This window comes from Panthera uncia, chromosome B1, assembly GCF_023721935.1.
Source record: "Panthera uncia isolate 11264 chromosome B1, Puncia_PCG_1.0, whole genome shotgun sequence".
Taxonomy (NCBI): Eukaryota; Metazoa; Chordata; class Mammalia; order Carnivora; family Felidae; genus Panthera; species Panthera uncia.
The window spans coordinates 128,169,212-128,184,775 of NC_064811.1; the positions used below are offsets into that span (position 1 = coordinate 128,169,212).

Sequence of the window (15,564 nt, forward strand, 5' to 3'; positions counted from 1 at the left end):
TGTGTGTGTGTGTGTGTGTGTGTGTGTGTGTGTGTGTGTGTGTGTGTTTTCTCAGAGTCCAAGGGGATTAACAGTGCACAAATCTCTACCTTTGTGGACTCTGTGGGTCTTTTACAGCAGTCCCAGCACTGAGCTCTGGTGCGCACTCACATTCTCCTGACTCTAAGGAGAACAGCCCAGTAAGTAGCTCATTAGCGTAACATGTCTTTCCTCGAATACTTCAGAGTCTAGGCTATGGTATTATTTTGCTATGGTCTACTTTGTTACCTTCCTTGAGGCAGAAGAGGGTCTGTGGACTGTGTGGGAAGCCAGTCCTCTTGTCCTTGTACTCATCCAGTGGCTAAAGCCTGGTCATGGCCATGCTCTGGAGGTATTAGAAGAGTTTGCATGTAAAAGACAGCCAGCTGGAGATGTTGGGGCTTTGAGAGGCAAATGGAAACCAGTGCATTTAGGAATGTGGAAAACCAGACAGTTCCATCTTCTCTGTAGGTGGCCACCATTGTTTCTCAAACCCTTGCTGGAAGGTGAAGTTATTTTTTACCTGTTCAGAAAGAACTATACCAGCCTCTGCAGGCCCTGTTCTGGAACTTTGCAGTGTCCTCCAGAGATTGGTCAAACCTTTAGGCTCCTTTAGGGGTAAGACCCAGTGCAGAGCCACGGTGCACGAGTCTTGTTTTCATGGCGTGTTGTGGTGAGCGTCTGGCTCGTGCACCAGCCCAATGTCCTTGTCCTCCAGTAAGACTGTATTGCTGGCTGCCCTCCTGTCTGCTCCCTTCTGTCCTCACTGTTCAGGCTCACCTCCCTTGCCATATGCTTCACCAGTCAGAGACTCCGCCCCAACTTTCTAGTGTGTCTTCCTTACCTGAATGGTGTTTTCCAGATGCGGCCTGTGCTTTCCTTAGCCTTTGTGTCTTCCCTGCTGCTGTTCATTTTGCAAGTGGCCTCCCTTCAGTTTCCATTTGTGGTGACTGTTTCTTGAGGCCCCTGCCCCCTCCCACCCCCACCCTAAGCCTTTCCTGACTTTTTCAGAGCTTTCTGTCCCTCACTTTGAACTTTCTTGATCTATGAGTTTTGTTTGTTGGCATCTGAGCCTTGTCTGGCTTCCTGGATTGTAACCTTGAGGGGAGGGTCTTCCTAGAGCTGGTCACCTGCCCTGGCGCAGCTAGTCCTTACTGAATGGCCATGAGCCGTTGAGGCCTGGTCCACAGTCCTTGGGTCCTGTTGCTCCTTCCAGGGAGGTGGAGCATTGTGTTTGGAATGATGTATTTGGTTAGATAACATTTCTGAATGGCTTAAACAGTTGGTTATAGTTAATTCATTCCCTACTGAAGTCACTGGACTGAAATTTTTTAATGGGTGTGTCTGATATCAGCAAATAGATATAATTTTCCTAGGAAGAAGGAGTCGAGGCATCTGAATGCCCTTCTAAGGATCCCGGAGCCATGCAGTCTGGTCCAGCTCCTTCAGTTTGTCGAAGAGAAAACAGAAGCCTGGTGTCACATGGGAGCTCATATCATATCTGGGACCTGAACCAAGCTCTTCTAATTTCCAGAGAAATTTTCTTTTCTCTTATACCAGCCACTTTTTTTAAAAAAACTGTTTCTTTGTTTTCTTCTTTCTTTTTTTTTTTTTTTGATTTTTTTTTAACATTTATTTATTTTTGAGACAGAGAGAGACAGAGCATGAATGGGGGAGGGTCAGAGAGAGAGGGAGACACAGAATCTGAAACAGGCTCCAGGCTCCGAGCCATCAGCACAGACCCCGACACGGGGCCTGAACCCACGAACCGTGAGATCATGACCTGAGCCGAAGTCGGACACTCAACCAACTGAGCCACCCAGGCGCCCCCTGTTTCTTTGTTTTATATACAAAGAAAAAAGTTAGCTGAAGTTTCCAAAAAAGAGAAGATGATAAAAGAAAAAAAGTCAGGTAATCTTAGGTGATGATATTCTTTCCAAATAATATGTAGATTCCTCATCCACATATCCTGCTGCTGAGTAAAGATTCAGCTCTTTGCGGCTGGTGGGTGTGTTTAGAAGGGCTAAGAGAGTGTGTGGGGTGGGGTCCATATAAACAAGAGCCCCCGCACCTCAGATTACTGTCACCTCTTGTTCTCCTCCTATGCCTCCCTCCTGTAATAGAAGAAAAATGGTTCCTCTTTTATCTTTCTCTTCTAATAAAGGGCTTTTCCTTATAATTACCTTCGGGGGGGGGGGGGAGGGTACACATTAGAAATATGTGGCATAATTTTCTAATTTGTTTTTACAAGATGTCTGAGTTTATTTTATGCCAGACAAAGGGAATTCCTAAGAGGGAAAGAGGCCAGGTGAATTGTGATGTAAAAGAAGCATCCTCAGTATTAAGGGCACACATGCGAAAAGGTTAATGCTGACTTTGAATGAAAGGAGCAAAGGGAAGGAATTTTGTCTTTTATTGCTGTAGCTCTTAAGGCTTAAGTTATTTTGATGTCATGGATTTGGAAGTGAAAACCTTGGCGTCTTTAAACACAGTATAATTTCTTAGCTACCACTGATATTTGAGAATACGTGTTGGTAGTTGACTAATTTTTGGCAGTTTGTTGCTTTTCCCCCCTAAAGTTTTTTTAAAAACTTGTGCCTTATGTTTATTTATTTATTTATTTATTTATTTATTTATTTTTGAGGTGGAGGGGAGGGACAGAGAGGAAGAGAGAATCCCATGCAGGTGCCACACTCAGCCCAATGCAGGGCTTGATCCCACAACCCTGAGATCAGGACCTGAGCTGAAATAAGAGTCTTGACGCTTAACTGACTGAGCCACCCAGGCCCCCTTCCCCCTAAAGTCTTTAACAAATACTTGAGGACATGTGCCTGTGTATGAATACTCTCCAGGGCAGTGTCTACATCTAAAATGGTTTTATCTACGAGTACTAACTTTTTAACCTTAGACAGTGATGTTACCCTTGTAACTTGCTCTCCTTTCCAAATTGTAAAGTCGAGTGAGCTGAAACTGACCAAAGAGAAAAATGAATCTGTTCTGTGACTTTTAGGAAGAAATATTGACATGATTTTACTTCTCCATTATGAGATTGAAATAGAGTTTTCTTCGAAGTTAGAGACAGTCTGTCTGTTTCTAGTTTTATTGCTGTAGGTTGGACCTTTCATATCTGATTTTTGTTGGATGTGTAAAACTTCCTGATTGTGGGATTTAAAAATCTCTGTTATGATATGAGATGGTGCAGGTTTATATTTCATCTGTTCTATTCAGAGGTAATTACTGCTCCCCATTTGGGACTTTTAAATCCCCAGGTCAGCTCTGACTCAGGCTTAATTGGCTTCTCCATCTGTTCTCATTACTTTTCTTGTTAGATGACAGTCTTCCTCTTAGTAACATGATCTAATATTTATTGCACTTAACTATGTGCCAGGCACGAAGCAAAGGCATTATTATCTCATTTTAACCTCAGGATAACTATATGGTAGATACTGTTGTCATCTTCATTTTAAGATAGTAAGGCTAAGACTTTTGAGAAGTTGAGTGATTGACCCATTCAGGACTGGAGAGTAGTGGCTTTGGGCCTGGCATCCCAAGTTTGTCTGCACGCTAAAGCTCAAACCCTCACTCAACCGCTGGAGTGCCTTGGTTCCTTGGGTAGGTCTGGTGAACTTGGACAGGCCCCGACTCCATACCAGCTTCATATTTCTGGCCTCGACAGATCTGCATGGGAATTCTGGCTCTGACGCTTAATAGCTATGTGATCTCAAGTGAGCTACTTAAATCCTTAAAACCTTGCCTTCGTGCAGAAGTTGGGTGTGAAATCTGATGATAAATCCACTTTTGGTACGCAGGAAGAGACTATCATTAATTGTTTTACTTATTACTTATACAGTACCCTGACTCTTCTAAGATAATTTTTGGCATGTGAAGTTGCCTGTTTTCCTTTTCTTCTGGAATGCTAAATCCTGGCCAGCTCGATCTGGAGCGGGGTGGCTGTGGTACATTTGATGTTGGCACTTCTTTGCATCCATCACCTCCTGGGGCTCTTGAAAACATTTCTGGAGGCAACTGGGTGTGTTAGTGGTCTTTTTGTACATCGTCATGGAGTTAGTCCTGTCCTAGGAGGCCAGTAAACAACATACCTCTTATCTGTTCAAGCTCAACGCAAGTAGAAAGGTGGGAATTGGGCAGGTGGAGACTGAGATGTCACTTTGATTTAGATAAGGACAGAAAAGTGGAGGGAGGAAGGAAAGATTGCAGCCAGGATCCTTCCTATGATATGAGGATTTTGGAAGGGGTTTTCTGGTTTCTGTATTGTTTGCACCTTCAAGAAAAATGGGAGATGGGCTTGCTGAAGGTCACAAAGCTTCTTTTTGCCAGCAGCTCTGAAATTCAGATGTCCACTCCTGGACCAATCTTGGGACCACGTTTGGTGCAGTGCTAGTTGGTGGGAGGAGACAGTGGAAAGATTGCATTTTAGAAAGCTTGCTGGAGTCTTTGAAAATAGCTACATTTGTTGCATTTAGGGGCTTCTCCAGTTCAATAGTTTTGGATTGCATGGCTTTTAAAATGTCACAAGCATTGATAGTTTTTTGTTGTATATATCACACATAATACAAGTACAATCACACATATTTTGTATTTTCTCTTTAAGTATGTTTATGTATATGTATATATATTTTTTATGTTAATTATGTTATACATATATTTTTATTTTACTCTGTTTTTTGGTATGTTAATTTGGTATGTGTCTTGATTCTAAAGAAAAATCATCATAACTGGTTAATAGCTGTTGAAGATGTGACCTGCCATGTGAGGTTTTATGTGATGATTGTTCTTAAAAATATGGACTTGGGGATGGTTTCAGCCTTCAGGGGCATCCCTGGCTCTGCTCCCATCCTTTCCCTGTTACAACTTTAGAGGCCAAATCTCCTTCCCTCTTCAACCCCTCATCCCCAGTCATCTTACATGTATGTCTTGATTTGGAGTTTATGAAAATAGTTGTATTATCTGAATTCATCCATAAATGAAACCTAAATTAAATGTATATTAAAAATTAACTGCTTCCTCATTTTTGTTGAATGCTTATAGAATCTGTACTTTTGATATGTTATACTAACCATAATCTAAAAGTATCTTAAATTTTTGCAAGTATAGAATTGTATTAGACTTCTAATAATTCAATTTTTACATTTAAGATCTAGTTCAGACTCATCAATAGGGGAGTAAAATTATATCTTGTGAGAGCCCTTGGCCTAAGTGTATACTCTTAACTCAGCATTCAAGTTTCAAAATGGCAACAAAAAATAATCTGTCTTGTCTTTTCTTTTTTAGCTTCTCAGACAAACTATTTAGTGGAAAGGGCTTACATTTTCAGCCATCAGTTCTAGATTTTGGAATTCAGTAAGTATCTTTTCTTTGTAATTTTTAATAACTTGTATTATTTGCATTATTTGCTTTCAGGATATTTTATATATATGTATGCATATATCTATATGTACATATAGATATGTATGTATATATATGTATGTGTATATATATATATATATACTTAAAATATATTAATATATATAAAAAGTTGAATACATTTTAAGTATATTAATAACATAAGGGATGTTGATTCTGGGGCTTGTTAAAAGGAATATTTTTGTGAAAAGGAGAGTGTAAGATTGTTTTAGCTACTTCTTCAGTTATTAATAAATATACCTTATAATATTTTATAGTGATTAGAATTTGATAAGAAGTCAGTATTAACTCCTGGTTTTTCTATAGCAAATCAGGTTATTGTATAATGAAAACACTAAATATTGATGGTTTCTGAGTTCTTTTCTTTTCTTTTTTTTATTTGAAAGAGAGAGAGAGCATGCACAAGCGCAAATGGGAAGGAGCAGAGAGAAAGAGGGAGAGAGAGAGAATGAGAAAGAGGGAGAGAGAGAGAGAGAATCCCAAACAGGCTCCATACTGTCATCACAGAGCCCGATGAGGGGCTCAAACTCACAAACCATGAGATCATGACCTGAGCTGAAGTTGGACGCTTAACCCACTGAGCCACCCAGGCGCCCCTAGATTCTTTTAATTAGATTCATCTGCTTATTTTTACTGCTTGTGATGCTGTGGGATTTACAATTGCATGTACAAACATTAGTTACCACAGTTAAGACTTTGGAAAGACGTTAAGTGGAGAAGAGCACACGAGCTGAGTGCATTGTGTTAAGAACTGTTAAGATGAAGGGAATGTGATCTGAGTGTTGGTTGTGGGGCTAATCTGGGAACTTGGAGAAATAAAGAGCATGGTGACACTGTGCAGAAGGGACTTAAGGACTCTAGTTGGCTGTGACACTTAACAAGCGTTTGAAGTTTGAAACTTAAAATGTTAAACTCCCCGGATGCAGAATATTGCAGAACTGAATAGATGCAATTTCACGTGAGTGGAGTTTCAGGTATGGAAGTAAAAGAGTGTTTTAGGTGTCAAAGCTCTGCTTATTTCAGCAGCCTGGAACATCAGTTTTACGAAGAGCTTATTTGAGTTACAAGAGAAGTTATGTGAATGAAATAGGCGTGGTGATAGGAGAGCATCTGGGGTGAGTTAGTGGTGGTCTCCTGGTGTGCCCTCCTTTATTCATCTGGATTTCCTTCTTTCCTTCTGATCATCAAAAGATTAGCCCTAAGGTGAAGGAAGAATGAACTTTAAATATAAAAGTTTCTTGTTGAGCTTTTAAAGGAGATTCTGTAAAGGAAGAAGAGAGAAAAGTGGAGGGGAGCTTGCTGATTTTACAAGATTCGAGGTGTCTGCTTTTTGGTGTTTGAGTTTTTTACACCTTTACTGTTAGGTAAAGAAACGTTCAAAGCTGAATTTATAATAAAACCTCGTTGGTTGCAAATTCTGAGAGATCGCTTTTGTGAACAGTCTTTATCGTAAAAAGAAATTTCAGTGCAGGACCTACTTTTAAAAATATATATATTACAGATTGGTAGATGTAATAAGATGGATATAGTAAGTACAATTAGATCAGGATAACAACTCCAGTTCATAGTATGTTGGCTATCTATAATATGTTTACTCTTCGGTAAGATAAAAATCCTGTGATCAATGCACATGAATGTATAGATGTATTAGCAACATATGTTAATTAGCCATATGCATCAGTTTCTGGTCCCCATAACTGGAAGCAGGTTGAAAAACAAATGTTTAAAATCTTTATACATTAAAAAAAATTTTTTTTGAGTTTACTTTGAGAGAGACAGAGCGAGTGGGGGAGGGGCAGAGAGAAAGGGGGAGAGAGAGAATCCCAAGCAGGTTCTGCTGTCAGCGCAGAGCCCGATGTGGGGCTCAAACTCACGAACTGCAAGATCATGACCTGAGCTGAAACCAAGAGTCAGATACTTAATCAAATGAGCCACCCAGGCACCCCCAAAAAGGTTACTACATTTTAGACTTGAATCATCTTTGGATGATGCAGTTTTGTGTATGTAGTACTTTATAGTTCTCAAAGCACAATCATGTCTCTTGTCAGTTGAGTTTTATATCAATCCTAGAAGGATAGTGGACTAGTGGAGGTAGGTATTATCTGAGAGAGTGACACACACACATACAGAGAGGCGCGTGCGTGTGTGTCTGTGTGAGATTTTCAAATATCTCTATATTTGAGCATGGACTACAGATGCTTATGTATTTCTTGCTAAGAAGTAATGTATTTTGCCCAAGGGCATTTTGCTAGAAGTAACAGAATAAATCTTAGAATTGTCTTCTCATTTCTAAGTCAGCACATACCATGCTATTTTTTTTAATAAGCGAGATCTAGGATATGATTAAGGGAATAAATTATTTTTGCTGAAGTTTTAAAAAAGCCTCAATAACAAACTGTAGTCAATTAGAACACTTCTAAAATTAGTCAAGTTTTACCTTACTTTTAACAAATGGTCTAATTTGTAGGCATTAGATTCAAACTTCAGCCCAAGTGTCCTCCTTCTGATTTCTTCACTGCCCTTGTTCAGCTTTTGCTATTGTTTATTTTGAAGTTGACCTTGGGCAAACCCCATCCCTTTTTCATAGCTTTGGTTTTCCTCTGGGTTGCAGAACCAGGAGAGTGTTATCCAGCTGCCTTCTGGCAGCTGCCTTCTGCCTACAATCCACTTTGTAGGATTTGTTGTTAAGGGTTAATATCCCGCTGGTCCTGAGATTAAAAGTACTAATCATTTCTAAAAGATTTTAATCATTCTTTTGTAGTATTAAATTAAAGAGTACCTTCCAGTTGTCACTAGTGAAGGAAATTCTTATCCTCATAACGCTTTTAAAAATAGAATTAAAAAACATAGAATAAAAATAGCCCAGTGGTAACCAGGTCTGGGTCAGGTCTGGTGAGGTTTCTGGGGGAACACAGTCACTGGGCTCCCTAGAGTTGCAGTTTTGCAGTACGATTTTTTAATGTGTTTTCGTCTGGGAAACACTTGTATTTTTTTGAACTAAAAATCTTATATTCCAGTGATATGAATGGGAGATAAAGCTTTGAGGACAAGTATTAATAGCTTTGCTGATTGAATCGTATTATTTACCTAAAACCTAAAACCATGGAAGTCTTTATTTTTTTAATTTAATGGAAGGAAAAGACAAATGTGAGCCCCATCCTCCCCAAGCAGGACTCCCTGAGGTGACCTTTTGTGCTCATGGTAGTCTAAAATATTTTTAGTCGTATTAGCTACAAACACTAAAAAAATATCAAGGTTTTGATCACACTGATGTATATTTTATTTATCACTGGGTGTAAAGAACCCGTTTTTGAAAATAACACATTGGCTGTATTAAACCTTCAGTTAAGACTTGTGATTAAAAGTAGTGGGGCGTTGGCGCTTGGCTTGGCTGACTCAGTCTGTAGAGCATGCGACTCTTGATCTTGGGGTCGTGAGTTCAAGCCCCATGTTGGGTGTAGAGATCACTTAATAAAATCTTGAAAAAAAGGAGGAGGAAAGCTGGAAGAAGAATGTGAGAGATTTGGTGGCAGTGATATAATAGTTTGGAAATCCCACTGTTACACGTAAGACAGACAGCACGCACTTAATTTTCCTTAAAACACACAATTCTTAGTATCAGAGAAGTCAGAATAAAATCAGAGAAACTCAAGCATAAGGTAGATGAATTTTTGCTGAACTTAAAATATAGTTTTATTTCTAGGCCATATTTAGGAGAGCGGTATATTTGGGTCTCTGCTACTGAGGGCATTAAAACTGGAGAAATGGCTTCAGTGAAACTTTCACTGGCTCTCTGTTTATGACAGTGTGAGTTAAGTGGAGTGAATTTGGTATTGGGCAGTAGGAATCAGAGGTAAATGATTCCAGGGAACATGGCAGTAGGTTGGCCAGAGAGTGCTCTCTGTTCCCTTGCAGTTCCTTTGCTAGCCTTGTGGATAGAAAGCAGAGGAAAGAAAGAATTAACATGGGCGTCCTTCTCAGGGTGTTTGCTGGAAAGCAGACATTCTTACCTTAGTGCACAAGTGTTTTCGAGCCGTGTGTAAAACTTTTGTGTGTGCCCGTTTGTGGAGGGAGGAGCCAAAGCTTTCATCAGGGTTTTCTACAAGACTCATGATTTGAATGGATAAGAGCAATGCTAGAAAGTGCTGCTGAATTTTCATTTTTCTCAGAAGAATGGTCTTTAGCAACAATTAAGTTTTCCTTTCATAAGGCTTGATAAAGTCCCTTTGTGAGTTGAAATCCATTCCCCTGGAAAGCCTCTTTAAACTTATTACTCAGAGAAGAAACCCTAAAAAAACTGGGTTTTTCTGAGTACAGTTTCTTACCTAAACATATTTTCATTTGAATCAGAGCGAGTACCTATTTCCTACTCTGAGTATTTGCAAGCATTTAATGGCCCATGTGTGTTGAATTCTTCTAACACAAAAGTCAGTGAGGCGTTACCATTGGTTGGCATTAAATGTGTCTTGTAAAAGACAGGATTCTTTAAAAAGTTTTTGTGGATTGAATGTTTTAGTAATAACAGGATTTAATAATTGTTGCTTTTAACTTTAACGAACATCAACAGCTTTCTGGGATTAAAGTATATATACAATGTGTGTGGGTGGAGGGATGGGTGGATGGATAGCTATATTTAGAACCACATAATACATTGGTTTTTTTTTCTCCTTGTTCCCCTCCAAGGTTCCTGGGTCACCCTGCAGCAAAGATTCTCTATGCTTATAACCCTAGTAGGGATAGTGAGGTCGTGGTGAATTCAGTGTTTACAGCTGCTAGACATTTTCATGTGCCTCCTGTTCATTGCAGGGTAAGTGTTGATGTACTCTTGGAAACTATGCTGTGGCAGGCTGCCAGATTTTCTTGCTTTCTTTGGCCTGAAGTTTTTACTTTCTGCTCCCTGTCTCCCCCTTTTCTGCTACCCAAACTCTTCCCTTCTGTGTGTTTGCTTTAACATTTATTTTTTCAGTTGTTCATAATTTTGGTGGCTCTTGGTATCTACATGGAAAAAAAACATGGAAAAAAAAGTTTAGAGTCTAAACAAAGTATAATGTTTGTGTATTTAATAGGACTTTTTCATGGTTAAAGAAATATAGTATTACGTGTCTTGAAATGACTACAAATGCTGAAGCATTTAGTAATTAATACAAGTTTTATAGTCATGGTCTCTTTGCCTGGCACACTGACTAGAATTGGACTCCTTCTAAGTGTAGGAGTAGGAGGCAGTGAATGGCTCCTTATAAAGTTAATTCGCACCGTAACAGAGAGCTCCAGACCCTGGTCTTCTAGTAGTTTAGATTTCAGTGGTCTTTGAAGATCCCAATCACTGGTGGGTTTTATTTATTTGTTTATTTAGTGTACTGATGTCTACCTGATACACTTTTTTTCTTTTAAATATAAGACCAAGGAAATGGTGTAAGAGGAGGTCCACTATTCTGTTTATGATTGTCCAGATAAATGCAGCTCCTGATTTTTATTAGGTATTGCCAGGTTTGTACATCGGTGGCTCCTTCTACTTAAGTAAGGTTAGAACTGTGTTCGATAAAGGCCGTTGAACGCATGTGGGTGCAGAAGAGGAGGGAAAAGGAAGGATGTGAGGGCACAGGGTTCCCAATCCAAAGTGAAAGCACTCGGCAGCTGCCTTGCTATAAGTCTGTGGTATGTCCTTCGATACCTTCTTAGATTGTTGGATTTTGTTCCATTTGGGGGATTCCTAAGGATTCATGATACTTCTGAATCAAGGGTACAGATATGCAGACATCTGTTAACAGAAATTGTCAAAAAGAAAGTCTCTGAAAGACATCTTTTAAAGAGGGCCATTCCCAATGGCTAATTTGGTACCTTTATTTCAGGTAATTCCAGCAATGGGGAAAACGTCCTTCAGAATTATTTTCTTACCTACTGAAGAAGGAAGCATTGAAAGTTCTTTATTTATTAATACCTCCTCGTATGGAGTCCTTCCCTATCATGTAAGTAAGTTTTTCCCTCTTGTCCCATGATTTTGTTGTTGATTTAACAAAGGGGTTTGGATGTTTTGTAAAAGACTTTTGGAAATGTTGCCACCTGACTTATGTTATTAGAATATAAGATCGTTAGTGATGTTAAACTCACCAGCTTTCACCCTTCTTCTGCATCCCATGCCACACACATGGGACTGTCTTTGGCTCAGAGTACAGAGCTGTAACTCTCACCATGAATCTCTGAAGGACATTGGAACAAAACACAGAAGTCTACCGTATTCTATTTCTGTTATAAAATAGAGTGTACTTTCAGAACTCTCTGCCCTCACCTCATGAGCAGTCCAGAGGGAGGAGCTATAAAGGCAGTCTGTACTGATTTTGCCTTCGTCCCTGCTAGGCTCGGGAATATTTCTGATCAGGGGACAAGGATTGCATGTTTGGGGGCCAGTTCTCAGGGAACTTACTATTGATATCAAGGCACCAGGGATGGAGAGTGAAGAATCTTTTTGTCGTTGTTCACAAAAGTAGTTAGGAATCTTTATCTTATGTGGTATCTGTGACTTATTTAATACGATGTAGCATCAAGCCAAGATCTATCATTTTCGTTATTATTTATTATTGGATTCCATTTAACACTTGTTTCCCTAATGGAAAAGTTGTCTATATCTGAAAAGCTTTGCTACAATGAGGAACATTGAGCTTAAATGTGGCAACTTTTGTTACTTTCTTTCGTAGAAGGTGATAAATACAGTCTTTAATTTTTTTTTTTAATGTTTATTTATTTTTGAGACAGAGAGAGACAGAGCATGAATGGGGGAGGGGCAGAGAGAGAGGGAGACACAGAATCTGAAGCAGGTTCCAGGCTCTAAGCTGTCAGCACAGAGCCTGATGCGGGGCTTGAACTCACGGACCGTGAGATCATGACCTGAGCCGAAGTCAGACACTTAACCGACTGAGCCACCCAGGTGCCCCAAGGATGACCTGAGCCGAAGTCAGACACTTAACCGACTGAGCCACCCAGGTGCCCCAAGGATTAATACAGTCTTTAAACAATTTATTTATTTATTTTTGAGAGAGAGAGAGAGAGAGAGAGAGAGAGCGCGCGCGTGCGCCCACAAGCAGGGGGGTGGGGTGGAGAGAGAGAGACACAGAGTCTGAAGCAGGCGTCAGGCTCTGAGCTGTCAGCACAGAGCCCAAGGCAGGGCTTGAACTCACGAACCATGAGATCATGACCTGTGCTGAAGTCGGGCGCTTAACCAACTGAGCCACCTGGGTGCCCCTGGATTAATAATACCGTGTTAAAGGTCAAGGTGGTGAATACAGATTGCCTTTGGAAAGGTATTTTAATATTACGGCAAATATGTTTCAAAACAAATAGAGGAGTAATTAACTTCTTTTTTTTCTGAAGGTATCTGGAATTGGCACTCGAAGAATCTCTACAGAAGGGTCTGCAAAACAGCTACCAAATGCTTATTTTCTGCTCCCACAGGTTCAGAGCATTCAGCTTTCACAAACCCAGGTAATTTTAATGGTGGATTTATTTTGAATTCTAGCAAACGCCAAACTTTGTAGTCTTCTAAAGTTATGTATCTTTTACAGCCCTTTTTATATAGGATTGCTAGAGATGTTAAACTCACCAGCTTTTAGAATTGGGATTTTACTATTTTCCGCTTTTTGAAAAAATCCTGATGTGTCAGTGGAATCCATGTTCTTCTTTTGAAAGGCTGTATAGTCCATAGTGTTGCTTTGTTATAGTTGGCTTTATCTTGTTTTTGATCATTTGAAGGGTTTCCAGTTTTTCGTTATTACTACCATTAGTCCATGTACATGTTTTATAAGTTTTTTTATTTCCTTTTTGGATTACCCGTCTCCTCAGGATATATTTTGTAAAGAGAGTGTCTGTAGTTCAAGACCATGAACCATTTTATAGAGCTTGTTAAATATTGCCAGGTTGCTTTTCAAGAAGACAGACTGCTATGGTCACTAGTAATGATATTTTTTCAGGAATGTCTTACTCTCTTCCCCTCTCCCTACTCCTAGCCTTTCTTGAGTGTGGCTCAGTGGAAAGAAATGTTTTTGATGTTTTAGAATGTATATCCAGATGACCCTTGAGCAGTGCAGAGGCTATGAGTATCAACCCTCAATGCAGTTCAAATCTGTGTATAACTTTTGGCTCCCCAGAAACTTAACTGCTGGCAGCCTGCCGTTAACTGGAAGCCCTGCAGATAAGATAAATAGTTGATTAACACGTATTCTGTGTTGTATGTATTATATACTGTATTCTTACAATAAAGTAAGCTAGGAAAAATGTTACTAAGAAAATCATAAGGAAGAGAAATACATTTACAGTACCGTTCTCTATTTATTGAAGAAATTTGCATATCAGTGGACCTGCACAGTTCAACCCATGGTATTCAAGGGTCAGCTGTAATGATACCTTAATGTTGTTTTAATATGCATTTCATTTATAGTGTATAAGTTTGACCACTTTCCCCCTTTGACTTATTTCCTTGTAACTATGGCTAACTTTTGAAATTGAGAAAATTCCTTTTTTATATATATGTTTGTTTTTTTGAGAGAGAGAGAGAGAGAGAGACAGAGCATGAGCAGGGGAAGGGCAGAGAGAGAGGGAGACACAGAATACGAAGCCGGCTCTAGGCTCTGAGCTGTCAGCACAGAGCCCAACGTGGGGCTCAAACTCATGAACCATGAGATAGTGACCTGAGCCGAAGTCAGACGCTTAACCCACTGAGCCACCCAGGCGCTCCAAGAAAAGTCTTGAACCAGTGTATCACCTTACTGACCCTTTCTTTCTGATTAGTGAATAAAGAATATTGCTTAGAACTTTGTGTCAGTCCCAGTAGTGCCTGGGGCTTTCCTTCATTCAGTAGTCTTCCTCTGCTGTGGGCAGGCACTGGTTTAGTATTTCCATCTTCCTGGAGCTTACATTCCAGTGGGAAGACAAATAAAACTAATTTACCTGTAATGTAATGTCTGGGAGATTTGTCATCACTTAGATAATTCTTGGGAATTTTTGGTATTATTTTTACTTTGATAAAACTGAATAGCCCTTCCTCCCAGGATTTTAAGGAAGATTTCTTTTAGTTTGTACATTTGGATTTGGTTTAAATCCTAAGACCAATGGATGTATTGAACTTTTTTTTTTTAAGTTTATTTCTTTTCAGAGAGAGAGAGCAAACAGGGGAAGAAAGAGAGAGAGAGAGAGAGAGAGAGAGAGAATATCCCAAGCAGGCAGTGCAGAGCCCGATGTAGGGCTTGAACTCTTGCATGGTGAGATCATGACCTGAGCCGAAAATGAGTCTGACTGTAACCAACTGAGCCACTCAAGTGCCCTTGTATTGAACGGTTTTTAGCATAAAAATGATCTGAACTGACTTGCATTTTTGTAAGGGGTTGAAAGGGCTGGGGTAAGTGTAACTTGCATATGCTGATAGCATGGGTTTTTCCTGCTGAACGTTTTTAGCCTTATCTCAGGGCCGTCCTTCAGCAAAGGGGGTGGCTGAGAATGGCCAGGTTTCTCTGGTTACTGAGACTGGAAGCTTTGAATGCCAGATGCTGTATTAGTGGTGATAAAAGTATTGAAACAGAGACAGGTGTTCAGATATCTTAGTAGGGGTTAATTTAAGGATACAGAGAATTAAGGGAAAGAGGCAATGACCATGCAGGCCTCTCTATGAGGCCTGTGAGAGACCTTGCTATGAGGAGAGCTTGTACGTTATATGCATTGTACCTGGCAGATCTTATCTGCTGACCATGATGCCTGCTGCCTGTTTTCCTGCATCCAGGCTGTCATCATCTCTTTCCCAGGCTACTCCAGTGGCCCCTTAACGGATCTGCCAGCATCTAGTCTGGCCCTTTCAAAAGTCTCTTTTCCTAAAATGCAAGTTGGACCACACTAGTCATCTGCTTAACACCTTTCAGTGTATTCCTGCAGGTCTCAGGACTTAAACCAGGTTCTTAGTGTGGCTCTAAGGCCTTGCATGGTCTGGCTGCTGTTCCTCTACCGTCATGTGGTCTTCCTCTGCTTGCTTCCTCTGCTTGCTCACCCTTGCCGTTTTCACTCCTCCACACGTCCTTTGTGCCTGCAGTTTCCTCAGATTCCCCCGCCCCAACTGTCCTCTGGAGTAGCCCCGATTTCATCCTT

The 15,564-nt window shown here is 40.1% G+C and overlaps 1 protein-coding gene across 3 annotated transcripts in view; it reads left to right on the forward strand.

The window, feature by feature from the left end:
• Positions 1 to 15,564, forward strand: part of TMEM131L (transmembrane 131 like) — a 169,779-nt gene that overhangs the window by 75,269 nt on the left and 78,946 nt on the right. For all 3 annotated transcript variants that reach the window (XM_049632312.1, XM_049632310.1, XM_049632311.1), the window contains exons 4-7: positions 5,311 to 5,379; positions 10,126 to 10,249; positions 11,292 to 11,408; positions 12,808 to 12,918. In XM_049632312.1, the coding sequence (XP_049488269.1) occupies positions 5,311 to 5,379; positions 10,126 to 10,249; positions 11,292 to 11,408; positions 12,808 to 12,918 (421 nt within the window). The remainder of the gene's footprint in view (positions 1 to 5,310; positions 5,380 to 10,125; positions 10,250 to 11,291; positions 11,409 to 12,807; positions 12,919 to 15,564) is intronic.